Here is a 26,824-nt window from a genome sequence, read left to right as displayed (position 1 = left end):
AAAAAAAAAAAAGAACTGGAAACTGAACTTGGCCTTGAGGCAGCCTCTAGCCATGCTTGAGATGTTTGCTAACTTGAGAAAATTAAGGGAAAAAAGTTAAAAATGCAAAGGATTACTGAGCTTTATAAAAGACTTTAGAAAATTGAGTATATTTAAACTGACCTATTGCTGTTTATTATAAATGGAATTTTTAAAAGCATATTTAAACATGAGACGATAAATTCAGTGAGAGTTGCTTGCGTATAGTGAAGAATGGTGCCTTAAAATACGGTTTTCATGGTTTCACTAATGTAGCGGGTAACTCTTCTTTACTAATTTTAATTAAAGTTTTACATTATAGATCTGTGTTCACTTTCTAAGTGACTTAAACTTTTAAAAAGTGTTCAGTGTATAAAGTAGACACTGATCGTGGCTCTGAGGTCACTGGGTCACCAACACCAGCTGTCTTGTCTCCTACAGAACTAACTTACGGTTAAGAGAAGAGCTGAAGACAGAGAAGAAGCCTGGATTTTGGGACAATTTGGTTTTAAAACAGAACATACAGTCTAAGAAACCAGATGAGATTGAAGGTTGGGAGCCTCCAAAACTCGCTCTTGAAGATGTGACGGCCGATCCCCCAGGGGATGCGGCGAGCGGCCGTCCTCCTCGGCCAGGCTGGGAGGAGGACAGCAAGAGCTGTAGCAAGTACAGCAGCCTGGCGAGCTCAGGGAACAGCTCCCGCTGGAGCCTGCGGTCGGCGGGGAAGCTGGTGGGCATCAGACGGCACAGCAGAGGCCACCTGACGGACAACTGGGAGGAGCTGGAGTGACATGCACAGACCCCGTGTCCCCAGACCCCCGGCGTCACCCCCATGTCTTCTTTCTGTCTGTCTCTGTGCAGGGTCTGAGGTTGCTGCATCGTGCCGTGTATGTCTGTATGTCTGCCAGTCCCCTGGTCTTCCCCGTGTGCCCACGTCTGTTCACCTCCGTGGGCCGACGGGAGAGCCTCAGCAGGTAGCGGCCTCGCTGGGAAGTCTGCAGACGCGGGTGTGAGCATCTGTGCGTGCCGTCCTTCCCCAGGCTCCCCGTCCCCCACCGGGATCCCTGTCTCCTGCATGTGGTGTCCGTGTGCGCCTGTGACACTCGCCCGTAGCTGCTGTGCGGGGCGCTCCTGCGTTGCCAGAAGCTTGACCTCCAGCTGTCAACCCAACCTTCCAAAGGTCATGTTACATTGTGTTCACCTGGCAGATTAAACTTCTTTTCATGTTAAATACCAGGGAAGCCGGGGTTACATCTGATCAAGCACGAAACGCCACCTCGGCAGAGCATCTTCATCTCTGGCCCTGGGAGGAGTCGTCTCCAGGGCGCACGGTGGACGGTTCTTCTAGGGTTTAATCCTACCTGTCCTGACCTTTATGTTCTTCTGAAAACATGTTCTTTGATTGCAGGTTAAGGAAAACCATGAAGTGTGGGTCAGTTTTACTTAATACTCAAGTTGTTTTTGGAAAATACTAACTTGCTGATGGAGTTAAAACTGTATATAAAATACTGCAAGTGCCTCTTTTCTATAACGTCCAGGTGTTTGGTTTCCAAAGCGAGCAAGCTGCCGCGGCTCCGGCTGGATGCCAAGGAAGGGCAGGCCACGCTCTGGGCTCGGATCTCCTTGGCAGGACGGCCGTGTCCGCAGGTGGCGCCCACGTCAGTCTCAGGCAGTGGTGGTTTGAAAGAGAAGCTGTAGGGGTTTGGGTTAAACACAGAAGCCTCCAGTGACACCTGCACGCCTCTGGTGGGCAACGCGGTCCTCCAGTTGCTCCGCGGGCACATCTGTGCTGCTCAGCCAGCGCCGGCCCTTGGCGGGACTCCCAGTGGTAATGTCGTCAGTCTGTCCTCCGTCCATCTGTCCATACACCTTTTTTTTAATAGAACAAGTAGCTTACTTGACTGAGTTTTTAATGGGGGGCCTGTTTTAAGTGGCATTAAATTAATCCGTTTTGTTAGAACCTTGAGATGCCGGAGGCTGTGTTTTGTGATGCTGGTGGTGGTCAAGTTAACTAGCTGGAAAGCCTTGTCTCCTCAGGGAAGGGGTTCAGTAGGTAGCCTGTGGCCCCGCTGCCGCTGGAGGCGCAGGGGAGGAAACCCCAGGTCCGGGACTCTGGGGCGCAGGCCGAGCGGAGTCTGGACCCCGAGACCCGCCGCACGTTGCCGCACTCGCGTGTGGGGACGCTAAGTGCCTGTAACTCACCTCCGTGCGAATCTGTGACGCAAGGCTGGCGACACTCCTTCCTATCGTTTCTCAAAATCTGAAGACAAAGCCAGATCGGAGTTGGAATATGCACTGTAAATCACATTTTTCTTATCTACCAAGATTAATGTCAAAATAAGCTTTTTCTTCTGTTGAATCTGATTAAATAAGTATGTTTGTGGTTTTTAATGTATTTATTGATGTGCTTTGGGAGAAAAGTATTTTTTCTTGATAGAATTTACCAAAGCAACGCTGTGCTGTTCACAGGTCAATGAGAACGGGGTTTTTGTCTGATTCTGTGAACACACGACTTCACTGTGCAAAGGGCGAGTGGTCCGTGTGCCTCCTACTGTGCTCACTTCGTAAAGGACAGTGACTGGCTTCGAAGGAGGTAGAATTCATTCTCAGTGCTGAGGTCTTAAAAAAAAATAAAAGTATTGTTCATTTCCTCTTTTGTTATTAGTTTGCATGGTTATTGGCATCCACTTTGGGGTGAATGCTTCCGGGGACTTTTGTCACTAAACGCTGATGGCACTTTTCTTGATCCCTCAAACCTCATTTTAAAATGCAAACAACACATGTAGACTTTTTCATAAATAAATGGCCAATTTCAACATAAGTTTTCAAGACGTATCTTTTGCATGTTTGACCTGTCTGCTTTGTCCGTCTGTCCGTCCGTCTGTCCATGAGGAACCAGGGACGCCTGCGCTAAGGGCTGTTTTACAGTTGGGTAAGAGACTCAGGGGCACAGGGGAGCTTTCCCTTCAGCCGCGGCTAAGAAACCGCGAGCATCCCAGCAACGGGAGTACTTTCTCTTTCGAGAAGATCACCATGTCTTAGGAAATAGTCTTTGAGGAACAGTGACCTGCTCCGAGAAGACAGGCAGGGACCCCAAGAACCAGGGATGCAGGGCCAGCGGGGCTCTGTGGGAAGGAGGTGTGGGGGGCACTGTGTTCCTGTCTTCCCCCAGGGCCTGCCTTGTCTGGAGGAGAGCTAGTCCGTGTACTATCGGCAAGGAGGCCTGGGGGGGCCCCATGTGGCCCTGCACCGTGGGGCGGGGGCTGTGGGTGGCCAGGGAGCTTTCTCCCAAGTTACTTCCAGCTACTTACCCATATTCTGGTTCTTATGCTGATTCCTCAGTGGGTAGTTCTTTGCCGGAACAAAAGAGCAGCAGGCAGGGCTCTATTCAGGAAGCTCGCCCCTACACCCCACCTGTTGGGTCCAGTGGACATTGGTTTGCTGGAGCTGCGCCCTCCTGGAGGATCCCAGAGGATCCGCTCAGCCTTGCCACAGTATCCCAAGAACAAGGGGATTCACAGAAACAGGGCCGAGGGTGGTCTGTGTCCCGGTAGCATCTTCCAGCAAGCCTTCCCACTCAGGCTCCCATTTACCACCACAAGCTCTGGAGGGTCGCAGGATCTGTGCTCCCCAACGTCAGTTCTTGGGGTGCTTGTGATTTGTTGTGTGTGGGTGCCTCCCACACAGTGGTGGACAGTCGCCCCTCATGAACACACTCCCAGGCCCCAGCCGAGCCCTGCAGACACTGCTTGCTCCTTGCACGCACCCATAACAGGTAATTTAGGATCTACACACAGTGGTGGATGAACAGCCAGGCCGCAGTAGACGTCCTGGGAATGCGTCCTTCTCAGATACCCCACCGTCCTGAGCTCAGCCTTCGTTCTGTGAGGACAGGAGAGGACACGGTGCTGTGAGAGACAAAAGGAGGGGTGACAGGCCTCAGGCTGCTAGTAGCTCTCTGATGACATGGCAGGAGGAGGCGCCCCAATGGTGTCAGGGGCTGGAAGTGTTGCCGCAGAGGCCGTGAGCCTCGGGTGACTGTAGGGCCAGCTTTAACGTGGACGCCCAGCGAGGCTCCCCTGAGTAACTCTTCAGGCAGCCGCACAGCAGCAGATTTCAGGAGCACCCACGCTGCGTGCTGGGCATCTGCTTCCTCCTCTGCAGGGGACTCCGGCAGGCCTTGCAGTCCCTCGGGGCGTCCCCCACTTGGTCATCCGGCACTGGCGGCTCCCTCTCCATCGCTCTGGTTGGCTGGGGGAGCCCTGACAACCAATCCCACTTCACTCCCTGCGTCCCCTGGGGCACACGGTCTGGTTCGTTCCCACTGTGGCTCAGATGTGCACCGGGGGGGGCAGCGGTGGCGGCAACAAGGACTTCTGGCAGCAGGTGCGGATGAGGGTCTGCCCCATGGGCTGATGGAGCACGTCACAGAACGCTGGTGGCCGTGACGAAGCTAACTACCCCCGTCAAGGGCTCGAAGCAAAGAGGCTACATTTGGAGGTAAAAATGCAGGCTGCCCAGGGGCTTCTTCTGTTAACAGGACTCTAAAGTCAAACCCTTCCTCTTCCAAATGTCTTTATTTTTGAGGTGAAGCGTTGGTGGCGCCTCTGCATCGCTGAGATGGTGGCACGTGGTCTCTGGCTTCGTTCCTGGACAGTGGCCCTGGAGCCTCCGAGCACCGCCCTCCTCTCAGTGGAGGGCTTGCCTGGCAGGGTATCTGCGCCCCAGCCACAGTCAGGGGTGCTCGGGGGCTTCCCGTGACGGGCCTGCACCGTCCCGCAGTCAGGCACAGCAGCAGAGCCAGCGCCACGTCCCCGTTCGTCCTCCACTGCGTCACGGACGCAAGGCTGCTCGTCGGTCAATCTTGGCAACTTCCACCCATGGCTCTTCTTCTTCCCTCTTCACGAACGAAGGAAGCACATTCTGTGATGGGCAACCTGATTGTGACTAACTCAGTAGCCGGCTGGGCTATTTCAAAATGTAGGTACATTTATTTAAGCATTTAAAAGTAGACTACAAGCGTCAGGACGTCTCAACCCTAAATGCTATCAGCATCAGCACGCACTTCGAAAAATGAGGTTATTCCCCTGAATCGCTACTGTATCACCAGCTCAACCAACAGAATTACTGCTTCCCTATAACCGTATATATGCAGATTTTTCCAGTCGGCTGGAAAATGTCTCTTTAGCTCCTTTAACTTTTTCCTCAAAACCAGGATGTGGTGCATGAATTGAGTCTGGTGCCATCTACACGGCATAAATGTTAAATACAGCAAGTGACGGGTTAGGTAGGTGTCCCCACAGCAGTGGAGGAGGGGCTGAAGGCCAGTCGGCCCCGCCGGTGCCTTGGGAGGTGTGCTGCTCGCCGTCACAGCTCCCCGGGGTGGTCGCCAGCATCGGGCCGCACGCCATACGTTTCTCAACTGCCCATGGCTTCCTACAGGGACTGCACACCCCAGCTCGCTGCCTGGTGCCAGCCAGCCTGCCCCCCGAGGTTCCGGTCACACTGCGAGACCCTTACAGCCTCTGCCTCCTGGTCCACAATCTCTCCTGTGTGCTCTGGCAGCAGCTTCACTGTCACTTTGAGTGGAAAAATGTATGTAGTTAGAAATTAATGTCTTTGCATGGTTTTCCAGAATTGCAGGTGAGTTACTATCATTTGAGTATAAAGGTTGGGTAGAGTGGTGGCTTTCCAAACAAATGATTATTATTGATCTCTCTGGGATTACTTTTATTGACTGTAATTTCCTTTACTAAATCAAAATGAGTGTTGGGGTTTTAGGAAAATACGGGATTTTAAAAAGTGCAAAGTTTAGATAAAGCTAACAAGTCTGGAAGCAAATGGCATGATGGGAAACACCATTCACTCATTGGAGTTTTGAGAATGAGGTTTCTTTTTTTCCTTTGGAGACTGAAATTTCAAAAGTCTCCTCCCTGGAGACTTCAGAACTGTTTCAGGAGGCAAGCTGGAGACACCACAAGTTTCTTAAAAGCTTAACATGGAGAAGCAGTGCTCAAGAAAGGCAGCTTTCCTGAGGAACCCGTGAGGAGAGCTTGTCTCGTAGGAGACACACGACTCTAGGCACTTGAGGAGGGCATCATGTCCTCACAGTTCTGTTACGTTTGGGAGTTTAGGGGTCTTCAAAAATAATATAAAATACTGGGAAATTTTATCTAAATATGAATAAATCCCTCGAGTAGAATCATGGGCAGCACTTTAAATTTTCTATGTTGGCTTTTTAAGAAAGATTTTTTACAATTAACATATATTACTTTTGCACTTAAAACAAAACAGGTAGTAAGTACTTTAAAAAGCAAAATCTCAAACATAGAAAAGAAAATTACAAGTAATGAGTTGGCAAAACTATAGCCTGCTAGCCAAATTTGGGCCACCACATGTTTTTGCATGGCCCACAAGAATTATTTTTACAGTTTTAAATGTTGAAAAAACTTAAAAGACTCGTATCTCATGACACATGGGAAGTATATGAAATCCACATCTCTGTGTCCATAAAGTTTGACAGGAACACGGCACACTCACTCGTGGACAGGCTGCTTGCATTACGGTGTTGTAACTGAGCAAGTGTAAGAGGGAGCATGTGGCCCACAAAGCCCAATATATTTCAGAACAAGTTTGCTGAGCCCTTGGTATAAATTCCTGTGTGTACCCATCCTTCTGGCCTGAGTGATGATTCAATTTTGTTTTATCTAGGTACTCCTGACTGAGCAATGATGTTAAGAGTCAATCCCAGGGATGCATGGGTGGTTCAGTGGTTAAGCGTCTGCCTTTGGCTCAGAGCACAATCCTGGAGTCCTGGGATCGAGTCCCACATTGGTCTTGCAGGGAGTCTGCTTCTCTCTCTGCCTGTGTCTCCCTCTGCCTCTCTGTGTGTGTCGCTCATGAATAAATAAATAAAATCTTAAAAAAAAAAGTCAATCCCAGACATCCTATAATTTCATCATCTTCATGTTGTTTAAATAAAAACCAGTTAAGAATCCATCAAGAGAAAAAAAAAAAAAAAAAGAATCCATCAAGAGGATATAACTAATTATAAAAATACCTGCAGCCAACAGTGACAGAATTGTGGGAGGAAGCAGGCAGCTCTAGGATAACAGTAGAGATGTCAATCCTCTACTGGAGAGGATAAAACCCACCGAGCGAAAATTTATTACACACATTAATAGAATGAGGGGAAGAACATGGACATTTCCATTGATGCAGAAAAAGCATTGGGTTAAAAAAAAAATAACTGATCCAGAATAGAAGAAATTTGCCTTCACTTACTAAGGAACGGATAAAAAGACCTTACACTTACTGAATGAGACTCTCATTCAGTCTGAATGTCCACTCTCACCACTCCTATTACACATCATACTCAGTCTTTGCCACAGCAGTTAGACAAGAAAAAGAAAAGGCATCTCAACAGTAAAGAAGTCATATTATTTGTTTATATATGGTATGATCTTATTTGTAGAAAACCCTAAAGATTCTACCAAAAAAATTCCAAGAAAACCAAAAACCACCATCATAAATGGAACAGACAAGCTCAGGCAAGTTGCAGGATACAAAATTCAATATAAAAACAACAGTTGCATTTCTTTACGTGAACAATGAGAAATTGCAAAAGAAAATGAAGAAAATCCCATTTATAACAGCAACAAAGAATAAAATATGTAGGAATAAACTGAGTCACAGAGATTAAAGTATTGTACACTAAAAACTATAGCATGTGGCCTAAAGCAAGTAGACACAGATAAACGGAAAGACAGCCTGTGCCTATGGGCTGTATGACTTTCTATTATTAAGATGGCAACACCACTCAAGGTGATCTGTAGATTAAATGCACTCATCAAAAGCCCATAGTGGTTTTTGCAGAAATAGAAAAAAATCCTAAAATTTACATGGACTCTCAAGGAATCCCCAAATAGCCAAAACAATCCTGAAAAAGAGCAAAGTTGGAGGACTCACATATCCTCATTTCCAAACTGACTATGAAGCTACAAGAATGAAAAGAGTTTGGTCCTAGCGTAAGAACACACAGACCAATGGGAGAACAGAGAGGCTGGAAATAAACCACCACATACACAGTTATGATTTTCGACAAAGGTGCCAACACCATTCAGTGGGGGAAACAGTGTTTTCAACAAATGGTGCTGGGATAACTGGATATCATAGAATGAAGCTGGGCCTTAACTTACACCATACACAAAAATTAACTCCATGGACCAAAGACCTAAACATATAAGCTAAATAAAACTGTAAAAGTCCTGGGAAAAAAAAAAACAGGGAGAAAGTTTCATGACCTTGAATTTGTCAATGATCTCTTAGATAGGAGACAAAAAGTTCAGCTACCAACAGGACAAAGGGAAATGGACTCTATCAAATTAACACTTGCATGCATGAAGGACACAACAGTGAAAAGGTGACTTTCAGAATGGGGGGAAAATATCTTCCAGTCTCATACCCATAAGGAGTTAATCTCTAGACTATACAGAGAACTCACGCAACTCAACAACAAAAACACACAACTAAAAAATGGGCAGAGGATGTGAATAGACATCTCTCCAAATACAACACAGAGATGGCCATGTGAGAAGGTGCTCCAGACCACTAATCACCAAGGAGATGCAAATCCAAACACCAGGAGACACCACTTCACACCTGTTAGGCTGGTCACTGTATAAAACAACCAACTCCAGAAAATAAGTGTTGGCAAGAATGTGGAGAAACAAGCACTTGTGCACTGTTGGTGGGATATAAAATGGTGTGTCTGTGGAACATAGTATACTAGTTCCTCAAAATTCGATTAGCATGGAATTAGCATCTGGTCCACCAATTCTGCTCATGCGTATTGCAATGAAGAAGTGAAAGTAGAGTCTTGAAGAGATACGTGCACACCCAAGTTCATAGCAGTCAACAGCTGGAAGCCCAGGCAATGTCTATCCACAGCTGAACAAATCAAAACCTGGTCTATCCATGCAACAGAACATTATTCAGCCCTAAAGAGTCATGAAATCCTGAGACAGGCCACAGCATGGATGGACCCTGAGAACATTATTTTAAGTGAAACAAGCTGGTCACAAAAGGACAAGTATCATATGATTCCAGGTATATTCTGCATCCAGGGTAATCCAATCCATTGAGACAGTAGACGGTAAGGGGACTGGATAGGCGCCCAGGGCAGGCAGGTCCTAATGGCCTTCCTGGTGCCTGTGCCCAGCCCTTGGGCATTTCACTGGGCAGCGTCTAGTGCTGCACAAGGTAGGAATGAAGGGTGGAGGGTGGGGTCATGCATGCATCTGCACACAGTTCATGAAGGAAGTAACGTTACATCTCATAAACACAAGAGCTTCTGCCTCTTGAGACTGGTTTTCAGAGGGCAACACCCCTTCCTGCTGGTAGTTATGGAGCCAAGCAGCAGAGTCCATGTCATGACCATTTATCTTAGGGTGGCCTTAGCCTCTGAAAGAGAAAGGATTTTTTTTTTTTTAAAGATTTTATTTATTTATTCATGATAGTCACACAGAGGGAGACAGAGAGGCAGAGACACAGGCAGAGGGAGAAGCAGGCTCCATGCAGGGAGCCCGACGTGGGACTCGATCCCAGGTCTCCAGGATCGCGCCCCGGGCCAAAGGCAGGCGCCAAACCGCTGCGCCACCCAGGGATCCCAGAGAAAGGATTTTTCAAGAACGAGACCACTCCTTAGTAACCATGACTCATGTGGAGTTCTACCAAATGTTTAAATCGGAATTAACACCAATCCTTCACAAACTCTTCCCCAAAACAGCAGAAGGACCACCTCCAAGGCAAGCTCATCTAAGTCTGCCAAGACGTCTTCACCCTGACACCAAAACAAGATGAAGGCAGCACCAGAAAGCGCAGACTAATGTTTCCTTAAAGACAGCCTCAGGATGACAATAGCAAATCAAAACCAACAACTGTACAAAGTGGCACTTGAGCCCAGAATGCAAGGATGGTTCAATGTACAAAAATCAACCGTGGGGCACTGGGCTAGCTCAGTCAGCAAAGTGTGTGACTCTTCATGTCAGGGCTGTGAGTTTGAGCCCCACGTTGGGTGTGGAGATGACTTAAAAATAAAATCTTAAAGAAACAACAATCAATCAATGTGATTCACCACAGAAGCAAGATAAAGAATGAAACCACACAATCTCAATAGATGCAAAAACAAAACAAAACAAAACAAAACAAACACCTGATGAAATCGAATACTCTTTCATGATTTAAAAAAATCCTCAAAAAAGTAGCACTGGAAGGTTTAGCCCCGACCAGATAAAGGCATCTACAAAAACCACACAGCCAACCTCACAGAGAGAAAAGACAAAGCCTTCCCTGACATCTGCTTCTGCTGCAAGCTCGGCACTGCAGGTTCCAGCCCGGGCAATCAGGGCGCCACACACAAGCTGCTGGTAACCACTCATGAGGAAATGACACAACTACCACTAGATTGAGTTTGTCAAGGAGCCCAGCAAGCTCACAAGCACAAAACACAGAAGCATTTTATGTGGGTGTTTGTATAGGATTCTAAGGGCGGTATTTATGGCACAAGTTGTATGCAGTCAGATCCATAAACGTTGTCCTAAAGCAGACCTGGTTCTCAGTACAGAGACCTGAGCAGTCAACTGTGGTACGTGGTGAGCTGTCACAAAGGCCACCTCAGTCCTCGTGTCCATGGACCAGGAAAGAAACATCTTTTTGTGCCTGGAAAGGGGCGAGGGGAGGCTGCGTCTAGATGGACTTCCTGGCTGGCAGTGCCTATTGGGGCCAAAGGGGTGAGTGTCCCATGTTGAGGATAACCCGACACCTCAGCTGGGTCCTTTTAGGGGCTGAAGGCATGTGAGACAAGGTCCTTGACTCTCCCCGTTCTGACCTCTGGGAGGTCCCCCAACAGACCCATATTCACAAACACCATTCCAGTGTGTGATTTCATGACAATTCTGCACCTCACCCTGTCTGTAGGTGCCTGACAGCCGCCATGATGCTGAAAAGCCACCACCGCCCCCAGCCCAGTCTCACACGCACATCTGGGCCTCGCACACCTGGGCCTCCCGTGCCCTGCGGCGCCGAGATACCAGGACACAATGGCAGTGCTCATGAGAGCTCAAGCTTCAATGTCCTCTTAAGAAAAAATTAATACAACAAACCGAAAACAGGCAAAGAACATATATTAGGTAACTTAACAAAAAAAAAAAAAAAAAGTTGGTAACACACCTTATCCTTCACTTAGAATAACAGTGCAGGAGAGAGGACTCCTCCTCAGACTGTGTGGCACATCAGGTTCTACTCCTCGTCAGTCTCAAGGACACAGGCAGCTGCAGACAGGCTCTTGACAGGCTGCTCATCAGTTACTCTGGTTAACGATCAGCATCCTGCTGGCCATGAGGGTAAGTAGCCAATAAAACCCACGTTTTCAAAAATGCTTTTGAAAAAATGGCTGGTTGTAAAAGGAAAAGAGATGAACAGGACGCCAAAGGCATCAGGACAAGCTCCGCCTGGCCCCACAGAGGCCCTGGGCTCCACGCCGCGTCCACAGGGAAGTGGTCATCAGGCGGGAAGCACTTCGCTGGCCCTCGGCACCAGTTCAACACAGACAGTGATAGTGAAAATCCAGAATTTTTATTTACAGATACGCAAAGCTGCAAACCATTTCAATACACTTAGAAAAAAAACTGAAGGAGGATGGGCTCACACTGCTCTCCCACGACCAATGGGAGGGGAACGGTGCTTTGTGGCAGAACAGTGATGATGGGTGACTGTATATATTCTCTCATACACCTTTATTTTCAAAATAATCTAAAATAGACATGCATTATTTTAAAAATAGGTTTAAATCAATGATATCAAAACCACTGACACTACTTTTTCAGTAAGATGCAAAATGGATGAAGTCAGATGAGCAGATAAACAGGATTTATTACTTTGTCCGTGATAGGGACATGGAGGCTGCACCGGCTGCCGTGCCATCCACACCTGTTGGCCACAGCCCACGCGCACCGTTCACAGCCTGACCACTGAGCTCAAGGCTCCACCTGCTGCCCAGGTCCACTCCACATCCGAACAAGACTCACTTGGACAAAACCAATGCACTTAAAATACATATTAAGAAAAATAAATATTCTGCACCCCATATTTACAAGGATCAATTGTTCCGTCCCCTGCCCCTCATTACTACAAAATCAGGAAACTATGATGTGACATTAAGAAGCACAGTATTAGCTGTTAGTGTCAGTCCCACACAGAATGTGGTGCTAAGAATCCAGAATCTTACTGAACTATATTTATAAATACACAATGTTGCAAACCTTAATGAACTTAAACGAAGAGGATTTTTAGAAAGTAGAAATGATTTTGCTTGGGTTCCCCAACTGCCTTTCAAAAAACCCCACACCACAGCCCTGCCACGCCCACACGGGGAGGGGAGCAGTGTTCTCCGTGTTGGCGTCCCCCTGGCTCACTGGCTGCAGCGCAGCAATGGCGAGACGGCAGCAGGCGGGGCGGGGCGCCTTCAGAACTTGAACAGGTCAATGAAGTGCTGTGGAGACACTGGCATGAAGCAGCTGTCAGGGTCGGCGGCGGTGCAGGGGTGCCCCGAGTCCTGCGGGAGGAGGGAGAGGTGTCACCACAGGGCGGCTGCCAGCGGGCGGTCCTGACGCACCCAGATCCCACCACGACGACGCATGGAGGACACACAGCAGCAGTGTTACAAAGACAAAGGCAGCCACGGGGGTTGTCCCCAGACAGGTGGCCCCAAAGCTCCCTTTCTGCGCTGTCCCTCTGGTTCCCGCCTGGTCCCTGGACGCCCGCCCCAAGAGCTGGGCGCCCCCGGGGAGCTCGCACTCAGCTGGAAACCAGGGTCCTATTTATCAGGAGAAATGACTAATGGAATAGGCGTTCTGCAAGGCTGACAAAGAACACAGGCCGGAGGGAGCTGGGGGCCACGCTGCATCGGCCCACGAGGTGCTGACATGTGCACCGTGGCTGAAATCTCACAGACACATGTACCGCGCCCCTAAGGCCGGGCCTGCCCCTCAAGCCCTGGCCCACGGGACATCCCGTGAGCTGCTCGGGTGGGTGGTTCCCGCGGCAGGCTGCACATGTGCCGAGAGCCCCGGCCGGCGGGGGAGCATGCAGGGGACGCGACTCGAGGCCTGGTCTAGGAGGTACCTTGAACAACAAAGCAAGGCGGCAGTCCTTTGAGGTCGTGGAGAAAGAACCGGGAGGAGTGCAGGGAGGGGAGAGAAAGGAAAACCAGTGTTAGAGAGAGCAGGCTGCTCGCAGCATCCGGTGTGATGATGACGATCCACGTGTGGATGAAACCGGCTGGTAATGGAGCTGGGCCGTGAGCACACGCAGAAGACAGCATGTCCCTCCCCCCCCATCCATCCTGAAGACGGCCCTGAGACAGGGAGGAGTACTGACCGGACTCCTCAGAACTTCACGCAACACACGCAAAGTGAGGCTGATGTCCCCAGTTTGTACGGAAAACATTTCTAACACATCTTGGAAAGTCATTTATTCTCTCCCTCACATCCCAGCATCTGCTTTGCCACGTGCCCAGGAGTCACGCAGCCACTCTCCACCTTACTTTCCTTTCAGCTTATTTGTGCTTTGTCAACGCTGTGTCTGCGCCAGCCTGCTGCCTCTGCCACCCTTGCCCGCCACCCGCTGGGGTCAGGATGAGTGGGACCCCGCCCGCCTGCTGCGAGCTGGCCTCACTACAGAGACCAGGGCGGGCCATTGGTGCATCCTGTGGGCACAGCACTCAAGCAGGTGCAGGAACCCGCTCCAACACGTGGGCTCTGCTGCTCATCGCGGATCTGCTGAGACGGATCCTGATTCTACCAGAAACCCCAGACCAGCAGCGTCAATACCGGCTGCTGCACGTACTTTGGTGGCAAATGCACCAAGACAAAGAGACACAACACAGTCTTGACCCCGAGTCCTGGCCTCTAACTGGCTTCCTTCCGTCCAGTCCCCAGCCCACCCCACTGGAGTTTCAGGTAGTTGAGAAGGACAGAAATCCAGCTGCAGAGCAGGCAGGAGAAGGAACAGAGCCGCCGTGGAACCACAGAGGAAGGGTGCCTTCCCAGGGGCCTGTGAGGCCCAGACCAGATCCCACTTGGGCACAGACTCCAACAGCACGGTGAGGTCCTCATGGTGGGTGTGCATTGGTGCCAGTGATACTCCCGGAGGAGGAACCACATTGAGTGGGTCAGCCTGGTCCCATCAGGTGACACGCCCACCCCCCACTCCTCTATGTCCACAAGCACCTGCTGTGTGTGATGTGCACACCACCCCCTCCCGTGGTGGGGCCTGCACCCTGGGACTGGTGACACGGGCCCCCTCGCACCGGCCAGTAGCCCCACTCCCCGACTGATGGGCTCGAGGACTCACTCGTCAGACCCAGTCAGGAACAGGCCTGCTCCCCGACGCTCTGCCCTCAAGGAACCATGTTCTACAAAACAACTACGACTGTAAAACATGGAACACGTACTGTCTTTTTAATTCCGAGATGAGAGTCATACTAAAACAGATATCAGGGACTGAGAAATAAACCCTCATGGCACTCGCGCACAGGGCATAGGAGAGGTGCTGCTGCTTCCCTTCCCTGTAGTCAGTAAGCCTCCACTGAAGTAGCGCAGGAATCACGCTCCACACCACTGCACGCTCTATCTACATGTGCTCTGAGGAGAGAAAATCTCAAGTGCTCGTCTCTGTTCCAACAATCTAGAGCTTGCCATGCAATCCATGTAACAAGTTACAGGTAAACGTAGAGCAAAAAATAAGCAGGGATGGTGTGACCGGAAGTCAATGGCCATCCCCCCAGGAGCACCGGGTGGGGGGGGGGGGTGACGCCCATGCAGGATGTGCACACGGATCACACTCGCCTCCGAACGAGCTGGGTGATCTCACAACATAAACATGCTCACGGTCAAGGAGACTGTGACATGAGCTCTCCTCCCGACCGTGAACAGACCGAGCCCGGGTCTGTGTAAGGGGAGGTCGCAGGGTGAAGGGTGTCCAGTGTCTCGGGTACTCCGACTACAAGCGTGAGTCAGGAGACTCTGGTTCAGCTTTGATCAAACAAGGAAACCCCGTGTCTCTCTGAAAGGCTGTCACCTCCGTGTGGCAGGGGCTTGGCATGAAGGGGAGTCACAAGGAGATGCCAGCAGAAGGGTCACCAGGGGCACAGGGCCCCGGACTGGACGCCAAGCCTGGGGTACCCGCTAAGGAGCATTAGGTTTGTAAAGCACAGGGACACATCAGCCCGTTTTTCTCAGGCTCAGGGCTGGCATGGTGCCCAGAACCACTGACAGGAACCCAGCACTGACCCAGGACCAGGTGCCAGGCACCCCACTGCCCCTGGGGACACACGTCTTACCAGCAAACATCTACCAGAGGCAGAAACACACACTTCGCTTCCCAATGTTTCCGACTCAAACCACAAGCTGTGTTTTACTTCCGTGAATCTATTGCCCAGCCCCAATATTTGGTGTCCTAAATCCCATTTTCTCATTATAATTCCCCATTTTTTTTCTACCATGACACCTAAAATAGACACAAAGAATCTGCCTCCCCAACACTGAACCGTCCGAGATGGTTACCTTCCAGAAGAGGATGCTGCAGTGCCGGCAGAAATGCAGGGTGTCCCCATACTGCTCCCTGGGCGGGTAGTGCTTCTGTAGGGCAAAGTACATCAGCTTCCACTCCACGTGGCCCTTCTCTGAAAGGATCAGATGTCTACAAAACTGACAGACAAAATTCCGTTGAGAACCAGCAGATGGTTTCACAACATGTCAGTGACAACACGACGTGGTGCGTGGAACATCCAGTTTTGTGAACTCAAACGCCCACGGACCAAATCAGTGAGGAACTAACCATATGAACCACTGCGTGTGCACGGTGGGACAGCACGTGGCAGCTGTGAGCACTCTGGTCTGGACTTCCCCACAATCTCTAGTAAGGTAAAATTACGTCACACACGCAAGGTATCTAAGAGCCTGTACCTAGAACACAGGAGGAACACTCGCATCTCTGTAAGAAGGAGACAACCCGACTGTTAACAGGGCAGGGGACCTGGTGCAGAGGTGGCTGGGGTGCCACACTCCATCACCAAGGATGCAGAATGAGGTGCACGCCTGCTAGGCCAGCTGCAATAGAAAACCCAGTAACCATGAGCCCTGACTGGTGAGGGTGCGGAGACGCCGGAAGCCACGTGCACGGCGGCCGGCAAGGTGCAGTGGTGCAGCTGCTAGGGGCAACAGCATAGCAGCTCCTCCAAACTGACACCTGCAGCATTTCCACTCCTAGCTGTCCACCCAAGAGAAATGAACACAAACATCCACACAAAAACGTGTATGTCCTCACAATTGTAGGATCCACCAAAGCCACAAGGTGGAAAGAACACAGACGTCCACCAGCAGGGCAATGGCCAGCGGAAATGGGGTCCGTGCACAGAGCAGATGCTGAGCAGCTGTGGAGCGGAGGGTGGCACTGCAGGCCATGGCCGGGGGGCGACAGATGGCCAGCAGCATGGTAGCACTTAGAGGGACGGTTCTCCAGACCAGGGAACTGTGCCAGGCTGGGGGCAGGTGAGGGGCCATGTAGGGCGGCCGTTTGTTCCTGAGGAGATGGGGCACCATGTGAAGAGGGCAGAACATGCGGGAAGGATTTCAGCCTTGGGAAGTGCACCCATGGCCAGAGGCACGTTGTGTGTCTGTGGAGAAGCCCGAAGGGGCTCCTGGGGCTGTGTTGAGGGAGGAGGGCCCCAGGGGTTCAAACATCACCCGGCTCCTCCTGATGGCAGCCCTGAGGAGCAGGCCCCTGTTTACAACTAAAGACCGTCACCTGCACACCTACATCACCTCACGTGGGCTCTGAGGGCCGGTTATGCCCTTCCCATGGAGCAGAGGCACAGGCTCCTGTCTCTAACAGAACCAGAAAAGAGGACAGGTTGACAAAGGAGCAAACACAGCTTCAGGCCCAGCTCCAAGGATGTGCCTGTCCTCAAGTACCGTGAAGAGAAGACTCCCATCTGTGGGCTTGCTTCCCAGCCTGTCCCCCGCCAGCCCCACATCGTGCCACAGCTCCTGTAGGGATGCCCGGCAGCCACTGTTCCCAGTGTGACCTCATGCCCCTTGGCCACTCTGTGGGCAGGTGTGCTCCCTCCCACCCTGCTGTCAAGTCGTTCCCAACGTACTTGTCTTCCTTCAGCATCTCCCTGTCCCTTACTGAGCCCTGACACACAACCTTTTTGGAGACTGTTTTTATACAGAGCATGTGCAGGCCAGGGTCACCCGTGGGCACCGACCGCTCACGATAAGCATCGACAGGAAATGCTGGTGCAGGGTACCCGGGTTATTTAAGGACATGCATGGACTCATAAATGGCCGGTGGACCTTCTCCAGTTCCCACCCTGGAAAAACAGCGAGGCGTGACTTGGAGCAGCCACTCAGATGTATCCCAGCCCAGCAGACCCGCATCCTCCAACATCCCCACCAGCACCGTAAAGCCAGCACCCAAGGCAAGCCTGACCTGCCTCCTCCATCCTGGAGAACCTTCTCCTGGCTTCTCCCATCCCCCCCTCCAAACATTTCAACACCACCATCTCCTATGCAGAGGTTACAAGTTAATACTTCTTCCCAGCTCAAGTTTATCCTGACTTGTTTCTACTCCAACAAATCTACCTCAGTTTTCTCCAGGGTCCCCGCAGGCTCCCAATAGCTAAACCCCATGGACTTTTGCTGAGCTGATGGTTCAGGACCCCTGGCAGCATTTCTGGGCTCTCAGGGGCCTGTGCCCCTTCCACCCCTGAACTCAGCTGCTGGAGCCACCTTCCTCATCCAGCTGAAGAGCGATCCCTGCCCGCTGCCCTCTGGACACCTCACAACAGCTCACGCACCTCCTCGTCTGGTCCCCAGGGTGAGAGCTACTGAGACTTGCTGCACCAGCCAGCCCCAGTGCCCTGGCTTCTCCTCTGACCACCCCCCTCCTCCTGGAGGGGGATGGTGTCTTGGATTCCATACTCTGCTCCCAGCTCTTCTGTGGCTCTTCTAAGCCTGCTGGGAAAACCCCAGGACCTGGTATGGTCACTGCACCCCCATCCACGAGACTCTGAGGGCTACAGACAGTTTGCTCTGCTCCGTACCAAGGCAACCTCTGTTTACTCAGACACCCCCACCCACCCCCATTCCCCCAAGAGTGACAGCCTGCCCTGGGCCATGCATCCACAGTTCTGTCCTCCTGCCCTTCTGTCCCAGCTGCACCCAAACCTGTCTCTGACGGGATGTGCTGCATCAGGCTCCTCAACCTGTGCCCTGCTGCCCTGCACAAAGCAGATGCCCCACACGTGCGTGTGACTCTCACAGAGCCCCGCAGGAGGAGTAAGCACCCTGGAATGCCTAGCGGGCCGCACACAAACATGCTTCGAGCTAGTCCCCAAAGCTGGGTCTACAGGCATGGGGCACGGCCAGGGGGGGCTGGGAGAGCCACGTGTGGTCACTAGAGATGGGCGAGGGGCACATGCCAGCCCCCCTCCACCTGACGCTCTGTTGTGGCCCCGAGGCCACCACACTCACCTGCTGCTCGGCAAAGTGGTACTGACACAGTCTCTTCCACAGCTGCCTATCCTCGCTGAGCACGGATAGCGTTGGGGTCACCTGGCCGAGCGTGACGATGTCCCAGCCGTCGGAGAATCTATACAAGATGTTGTTGAGCATGTGCAACGGGAGGTCACTGAGCGTGAGGCCATCATTCACCTGCTGGAAGGGAAGTGGACAGCATCTCACTGCACATGATGCCTGGGAGCATCAGGCTACAAGAGGGCCTAGTGGCCAAGTGAGAACAGGTGCTTCACGACGTGACACCACCGAAGAGTTATGACCAAAGTGTCACCATCCCTCACACTTGGCAGCATGAGTCCTGTGCCCCACACCTGTATCCAGAAACAGCTGGCCACATGGGGACCCTGGAGGATAGGCTGAGGGGAACAGAAGCTAGTCTGTACCCTCGGCTCCTCCAGACCCCCCAAGTGCAGGATTCACTCGTCAGACACGACACCAAGACCAGAAAGAGAGACGGAGGGCCTGTGGACAGAGGAGATGAAGCCACTGACCTACCACCAGGGCTCCATCCAGCTGTAAGCATCTGATGTCATATGGAGAAGCCGCACCCTCCCTCCCACAAGCCTGCAGGTGTGTCCCTGAGAAAGGACCTGTGCATCATCCTATTGGAAGGGAGGGGACAAGAGGGACAGGAGGGGAGAGAGGGGAGGGAGAGAATGAGAGGGCGAGGGAAGGGATGGGAGGGGGCGGGATGGGACAGAGGGGCAGGATGCAGACTACAATGTCTCAGCCCCAAGCTGGGCACACACCCCGCCCCCCACCTCTCACCAGGGAAATCTCCCAGCAACAGACGGGGCAAGGTCTCTGATGGAGCATGGCCAAGGTTAGATAAGCCTGCTCGTCCTGAGGACTCGGGGACGCCTGCACACCTGGCCACACCTGAACGCTTCTGACATGGCTGAGTGTCCTTGCCCTCAGTGGTCAGCCCTGAGGACGACTGGCTTCTTCCTGGTTTCTGTTCTCTTTAGCTCTTGGAATAAACCTGACCAGAACGACCTACACAAGTGCACCATCTTCTCCCCCAGTGCACTCTGCTGGAGAGCCACACACAGCAGTGAAGGACCGCAGGGACATGAGCAGTCCTGGCATCCCCACATACAGTGCACTTCCATGGAGAAATCTCTGGGGTGGGGTGCGATGAGGTGATGAAAGACTGGCTGTGCCATCTCTGTGTCCTCATCGCTGCCATGTGGCTGCCCTGACAGAGAAGTGCTCTCCTGGCACTGTGTGTGTGGGGAGGACGTAGCCCCTCAGCAGTACTCCCAAGACATGTGGGCCTCGGCACTGGCTGCCAGTCTATGGAACAGCCCAGTGCCCCGGATGTCACTTGCTATGTGATCATGTGTCATTTCAGATCCTGCCATCCCACTGGCACATGGACCTGCACCCCCGATCAGCTACATGGTGTGAGCAAGGACAAGGGGCTCACACGGAGCATGTGTGGTTACAGGGTCTCGCAGGCCGGTGCACAGCAGAGTGCACACTGAAGAGCACACATGTGTGCGTGTTCCCTGGCCAGGTCTTCACACTGTTACAGGAACAACTCAGACTTGCTGCTTTGTGCTTCTTGGAAGAGGAGCTTCCACATCACATAGGAGCTCATAAACATCCTGCTGCTAACATCACGAGGCTCATCGGGGTACACGAGGTGGTAGGAAAAACCCTGGATGCACAAGGCATGAGAGCCTGGTGCTGCAACACCCAGCCCTGTGGTGGCCGCCAGCAAGATAGCACAGCAGAAATGCCAGCAGTTTCCTTCGGAACAGCTATGACTCGATGTGAAGGGGCATAAGCCGTCTGGCTGGACAGTCTGTCGGGGGCCACAGGGCCTTCAGCTCAGCCCCCCACTGCCTAGCTAAACCATTTCTCATCAGGAACCCTGTAATCGTAATCATGTCACCATGTGTGAAGGAACACGGCTTTGGGAGGTCTTGCTAGCACACCAACCACAGCGATCCCCATTCTCATGGAAGCTCTTCTGTCCTCATGCCAGGCCTTCACGCTACTGTAGCGCATAGGCGACTGAGGACAGAGGACCTGGCGCATAAGGGGCCACTGAGAGCTGTTCCACTTCCTGCTCATCGCTGCCTCAGGGAGTTCTCACCACTTTCCAGCAGACAGTGGTGGCCAGGGGTCTGTCTGCATGGGCTGCACCCGACTCAGGTGCCCAGGACTCATGCACCAAGGCCCCTCATGCACATGGGCTGGCCTTACCCTTGAACACACGCAGCCCTTGCCATCCCAGTCAGGCTGCTCGGCTCCCAACGTACAGTGACCCCGAACTCAGGTTCCCATCAATTTGGCCACAGCTCTCTTCCCCACAAGGCCTTACGTCCCTGGTTTTGCAGCTGCTACTGGAGCCGCCACACTGGCTCACAGGCCCACACCTCCACTGTGAGGAGTGAGCATGACCATCACCTCCAGCTGGGGCCACAGGGGATAAGGCCACAGGAAAGCCAGCTCTGAGCGTGTAGCCAGGCCCAGGTCAGGGGGTCGTCCCCACTGCTGCCTTCCCTCCATGCGTGCTCCATGCTGGTGGGAATGAAAGGAAGACCCTAAAGGAAGCCAGCGCCTTCTTGGTCCAGGAGCTGCAGAGGTGAAGAGGAATGACCCTGCCTCAGCTCCTTCCCCATTGTGATGCGTCCCAGCCCAACTCCACAGCTTCTCTGCCCTCCTGCCCATAGTGAACACACACTTCTGTCTAAATGATACACAGCAGCAGCCCCGCCTGCAGCTTCCCAGCCACAAGCTCTTGCTCAGGACCCTGACCACAGACCCCTGCTGGCTGCCTGCCCCCAGCTCACTAGCTGCAGTGGCACTGCCACACAGGCTGGCCACATGAGGGACGAGGGGGACCTGGGTGCGTGGCCTGGCCACTTGTATGAGGCTTCCACACCACGTGCGTGTCACAGACAGACCTTCCAATTACAGCCTTCAGCCGTGGGGGCACAGGAGGTGTGTGACAGCTCAGGGCACTGCAGGACCACGTCCAGACCTACTTCTGTTCAGTCTGCATAGTGCTCACAGACATTGAACATCGGAGTACTCATGACTTCAGGCCGTAATTAAGGAACCTCTCCTCTTCTGTAAATCTCAGGTTTAGATGGTAAATAGCTGAAAACTAAGGCTTTCCATGATCACTTTTGAAAATATTTGGCTTTGTGTGAGTCCTGGGTGAGCCAGCACCGTACATCCTCTAGGAGGGCAGTCTGGAGACTGAAGGGTGATCTCTTGGGCACTGAGAAATGCGTTCCGTTTATTCTTTATCTTACAGAGTCCCAGAGAGGCACAAATCCCACCTGAGATGCTGACTGGAGTCAATGGTGTTAACACTCCTGCTGAAACTAGCTCTTGGAATAAACCTGACCAGAACGACCTACACAAGTGCACCATCTTCTCCCCCAGTGCACTCTGCTGGAGAGCCACACACAGCAGTGAAGGACCGCAGGGACATGAGCAAGCATGAACCCTGGAGTTGCTGGCAGGGCAAGGCACCCATGACTCACGGGCAGTTGTTTTAGCCCAAAACATCTCATTTTCCTGGAAGGCAAATCAGCACACTAACTCAATACCTGTTCTCCTCTCAGAAGCAACCATCTCTACTGTCTACCCAAAAGCAATCTAAGCTATCCAAGGGCCTTCTGGGCCAAATCCATGTGAAAACAAACATTCCAATAAGCCACCAGCACCTTTCACGCATGAGTGTGTCCCTGTACCTTAGTGACCTGCAGGTTCTGCAGCTGCTGCTGCCAGCGGAGGATGGTCTCCAGACGGCAGATCCAGATGTTGATGTTTCCCACCAGCACAGACTTCCCAACCCCTCTGATGAGGATGCAGAGGGTGGAACTCAGGTCCTGGAGGAGGTCTTTGATGAGACGGGGGTTCTGGTGGTCGTCGAGGACTGGAACGCACAAGAACACACACAGCACAGATGAATAGAGTGCATGGGCACCCATGGAAGTGGAACGGGGTCCTAACCCCCAATACACACGAACTCAGGGGGCACTGTGTGCAGGGAAGGGAGCCGTCGTGAAGGGATGGACCCCACATCCCACACACTTGTGCTCAGAGTGGAGTCCATTAACAAAGATGAAATTGGACAGGTGCCAGCACCAGGAGCAGCCAGGGTGCAAGGGGAGGGGGTCAGTGCAGGACCACAGGACCTTCTGGTGGCAGGTGGACAATGTGCTTAATGCAGCCGAACTGTGTGCTTACAAATGGTTAAAACAGTAAACTCAAAAATGTGTATTTTACCACCATAACAATGATCTAATTTCACTGCAACTCCAAACTGGCATCTTTTTTTGAGATACCACAAGTATGATGAAATTTAAAAGAACATTAAATATTTCCTGGCTTCATCTACAATTTTCGCTATAAAATTGGCAGTGTCTGTTTCCCTTTATACTTATCCTGACGAGCTTACACATGTAATCAGCAATTCACCTACATACATTAACTCACTGTGAAACTGAAAGTTCTTTTTACAACTGGCCAGTAAGTGACCAAGATGGACTTAAATTAAGAATAAAGCCACAGGCTCGTCTGATACCTTAGTGACTACGCCATGGCCACAGCCACAGTTATGGGGTCACATGGCTAAGGTAGACAGACCAGCTACCTCAACGAGGTGAAACTTCTCTAAAACCCAGGGATCCTTCACTGTCCTGTGGTAATAGCCCATCCCAACACGACAGCATCACTGGACATCATTGCTGTTGACAACATACATACTGAGGAATGAAGAAGAGCCCCATCTCCTCGCACTGCACTTGCTATCAAACACGTGGTCATCATCTTACCCTTCTGAACAATTTTGTCCAAAATGTTGAAGTAATTCTTCTGTGCCACACCACTCAGCGAAGTTAACTGGGATTTGGCAATTAGCTGCAGGAGCTGAGAGGAGAGGAGGTGCGTTACATAATGTGGAAGCAAAAAACCCGCCACCAAGCTGGCTTGTCCCCTCCAGAGACCCCACGCCTGTCACCGAGCTGGCTTGTCCCCTCCAGAGACCCCATGCCTGTCACAGTCTTTGGCGATCAGTTATTTTTGAGGGTGGGACACGGTTTCAAAGGGCAGACTCCAGATTCATACCTCTGTGAGTTCTCCTGAACACTGTCTTTAAATGTTCCTTAGATCCACCTTTCCCTTTGCTGTCTCCCATGGCATCTGCAGCTGGGGGACCTTCTGTCTCCCCCTTACATTCACCCTCTCTGTGTCCTCCTTCCCATTTGTCACACCCCTGCCTCCTCTGTCACTTACCCTGGTTCCCAGTGTCCACTCCTCTTGGGCCCCTCACCTGCCCCACCAATGCCTCCTGTGCTCCTAAGGACCCCGGTCTAATTCCCCACACCCCCAATGGGGTCCGACTTCACAGCTCCACTCCTGGACAATCGGAAATACCAGGTGGCGGTGTCACGGACTCCCTGATGCACCTCCCTAGTGGACTCACGCCTCTGCTCATACCCTCTCCCATACCTGTTCTACAGGACCTCCCAAGCTCCTCACCCCAACAATGCTGCCCAGAAAGCTGCCCTCCACAAATAGGATTTTCAGGGAACCCAGAGCCAGGCCTCCATGGCCAAGTGGGAACACACCTGTTCAGAAATGGGGACCATTTCTGCCAATCGCAGCTGCTTTTGGTAATTACACCTGCCTGAACATGGGATTCTCCACCCTCCCTCCTGTTCACCTTGCTGGTTTCTAGAAGGAGAAAAGAAACCCAAGTAGAATGCAGCAGTCCAAAACTAATATTTTATATAGGAGGATCACATGATGATCTTGGTGGAAATCATCCTGTGATCTCTAATATGCTTCCATAAGTGTCCTCTGCTACAGCGATCACAGACACACACACTGCAGGGCATAGCCCTCAGGTCCCATCACATCAAACCAGACATGCCTAAGACAGGCCCAGTCCTGCTTCTACTCCTGATCTTATCACCCATGTGTCGCTCCCACTTGCCAGCTTCAAACAGCCTTCAGTGATTTAAAACTTCATAATGTGATCATTTAAAAATCTTCTCAATTTAACATTTAACAAAAAGGGAACATGATTGAAACTCTGTAACACAGAATATGCTAAGCAGCCGTCATGAGCCAGAGGAGAACCATGACCCTGACCCTGGATGCGCCCCTGCAGTCTGAGCTGCTGTCAGGGGACCCTGTCCCTCTGCTCAGAGGCCAACAGGCATCACAATGACATAGACTTGGGCAGATAGTTTGTGAGTCAGGGTTCCCACTTCTTGCTTTGTCCCTTCTCTCCCTCTCCTTGGGAATTAACATCCTCAGGCCTTTTGTCTTATTCACAGACTTCTAGAAATGGCGAAGAAAGGACTGCTATTTCATTTAAATTATATTGTGTCACAATTTACAATTTTACTCTTGTCACAGGACCCCTCGGTGGCTCTGTTCATCATGCAGGTTGTCTCACCGATAACATTGGCAGGCGGACAGTTAAAGCTGGCGCTGGTCCCTGTAGACCTGTGACAGGGACATTTCAGGTTTCTGGAGGACATGCTTCTGCTGGCCTGCCCTCTAAAGAACAAACGTCTACACTCCCAGTGTTCTCATGCCAGGACATACCCATCTACCACAATCATCAATTTATGCCACATCACTTAAAAATGTCAGAACTACAACATCGAATTTAATTTTACTAAGGTCAAAGTGTCAAGTCCGTTGAAGAGCACTTCTTTTGACTGTAAACTGACATCTCGCAGAATACTGAATGGAACATATGTGTTTCTCAAAACCACAATACTATTCTACTAATATACAATTTTAAACAAAGACACAAATAAAAGTATTTTCCAAAGGTGACAGAACGATAAACAGGAAAGTCAGGAGATTCAACCTCCGAGGCAGAAGTCAGCAGCAGAGATGTCCACAGGTGGTGGCATGTCGACTGCCGGACCGTCAGGAGTGTCCTACTTGTCAAGTCACACACTAGATGCGTAAATGCCCATGGTAGTACCATACTGTACTTAACATATTCTGTAGTGAAGTAAAAATTAAGAAAAAAACAGAAAGCAACCATCTCCATGGGGCCTGCACTGTCATTTCTCAGTCCTTCCTCTGTAAAGAATCTAGCTTTTAGGGGAACTCACATATTTTGCTAGTATGCTTTAATCCAACACGGTGTGTGGGGAGAAGAGTTAGCAAACACTTGTAGTTAGAAGCCAATTCTCGAATCGACAATAGGAAGATTTAAGGAAAATAAAGGTTTCGTCCTAAGGAACACAGAAGATATCCTTTTGTAAGTAATCTTAGTTTTATAATAAAAAACAAACTTTCTCCATTTCTAAATACCCAGTTTCCTTGAAAGGAGAAGAAACCATAGGTTCAGTAAAATAGCCAGCAAAAATTTAATTACTGTAGAGTATCCTACAAGCCAGTTTGTACCTTCAGCAGAACTCATGGTAAATACCTAGCAATGGTAGGAAATAACTGGCCTAAGACACCACACAATTCCCATCAACAGTGGCTCGTTTGTCCCTGTTCGCCCACTCTGGGGAGGACACCACCACCACCACCACCACCACCCGACCTCCAGGTGCTGGTCGCAGTGCTTGGGGTGGGGCAAGAGGATTCCAACATGGTGATCACTTACCTGCGACCAGCAAAGGTCTGGCTGCAACAGGATTGGAAACCTTAGAGTCCTTTTCAACAGTCTCACTGACCTCAAAAGGACACTATTTCAAGATGTCATAGGGCACATTTAGGAAAGTCCCTTGTTTTCTTTGAAAGGGAAAGTTCCTAAAATTAAGAACAGTGAGGTCTTACACAGTCAAGTCTTCTCTGTCGGTACTGGGGCAGCGGTGCATGTGGTGTCCCCCTGGCTCCTTGTCCCCGCCTGTCTCCCATCCTTACATCTTGGGGCATAAATGGCCCTGTCCACAGCTGTGGCCCCTTTGTCCAAATCACCCTGAAGAGATCGTGTAAACACAGCCGACACAGAGCAGGATATGATTTAATTAGCGCACTCCCCATGGCAGCCCTTGGAGGTAGATACTAAACCCATCAGAGGCCCAACATGCGAGGTTCAGAAATGTGCCCAGGACCCCCGATAAGGAAATGAGAGAGACTGAACGCAGAGGGGCAGTGAGGCTCCCAGCCCACTACCCACCTCTACCCCTCCCTCTGTGCATCAGTATAAACTGGGG

General features: G+C 51.2%; 2 protein-coding genes across 8 annotated transcripts in view; one reads left to right on the top strand and one right to left on the bottom strand.

The window, feature by feature from the left end:
- LOC112669803 (testis development related protein) overlaps positions 1-2,839 on the top strand; it is a 41,379-nt gene extending 38,540 nt beyond the window's left edge. The window contains exon 4 of the mRNA XM_035720290.2: positions 460-2,839. Coding sequence (XP_035576183.1) covers positions 460-808 — 349 coding nt within the window. The 3' untranslated portion in view covers positions 809-2,839. The remainder of the gene's footprint in view (positions 1-459) is intronic.
- Positions 2,840-11,630: 8,791 nt separating this feature from the next.
- FBXO25 (F-box protein 25) overlaps positions 11,631-26,824 on the bottom strand; it is a 63,317-nt gene continuing 48,123 nt past the window's right edge. For 4 of the 7 annotated variants that reach the window (XM_025463225.3, XM_049101136.1, XM_025463223.3 and 1 more), the window contains exons 6-11: positions 23,462-23,555; positions 22,376-22,560; positions 18,615-18,797; positions 15,642-15,785; positions 13,201-13,227; positions 11,631-12,631 (exon numbers count right to left, since the gene is read on the bottom strand). In XM_025463225.3, the coding sequence (XP_025319010.1) occupies positions 12,542-12,631; positions 13,201-13,227; positions 15,642-15,785; positions 18,615-18,797; positions 22,376-22,560; positions 23,462-23,555 (723 nt within the window). In that variant the 3' untranslated portion in view covers positions 11,631-12,541. The remainder of the gene's footprint in view (positions 12,632-13,200; positions 13,228-15,641; positions 15,786-18,614; positions 18,798-22,375; positions 22,561-23,461; positions 23,556-26,824) is intronic. The other 3 variants (XM_049101137.1, XM_025463222.3, XM_025463221.3) reach the window with 3 other exon arrangements.

Source organism: Canis lupus, chromosome 25, assembly GCF_003254725.2.
Source record: "Canis lupus dingo isolate Sandy chromosome 25, ASM325472v2, whole genome shotgun sequence".
NCBI classification, from domain to species: Eukaryota; Metazoa; Chordata; class Mammalia; order Carnivora; family Canidae; genus Canis; species Canis lupus.
The sequence above is the reverse complement of the archived record's forward strand: the minus strand, read 5'-3'. Positions and strand labels throughout refer to the sequence as shown.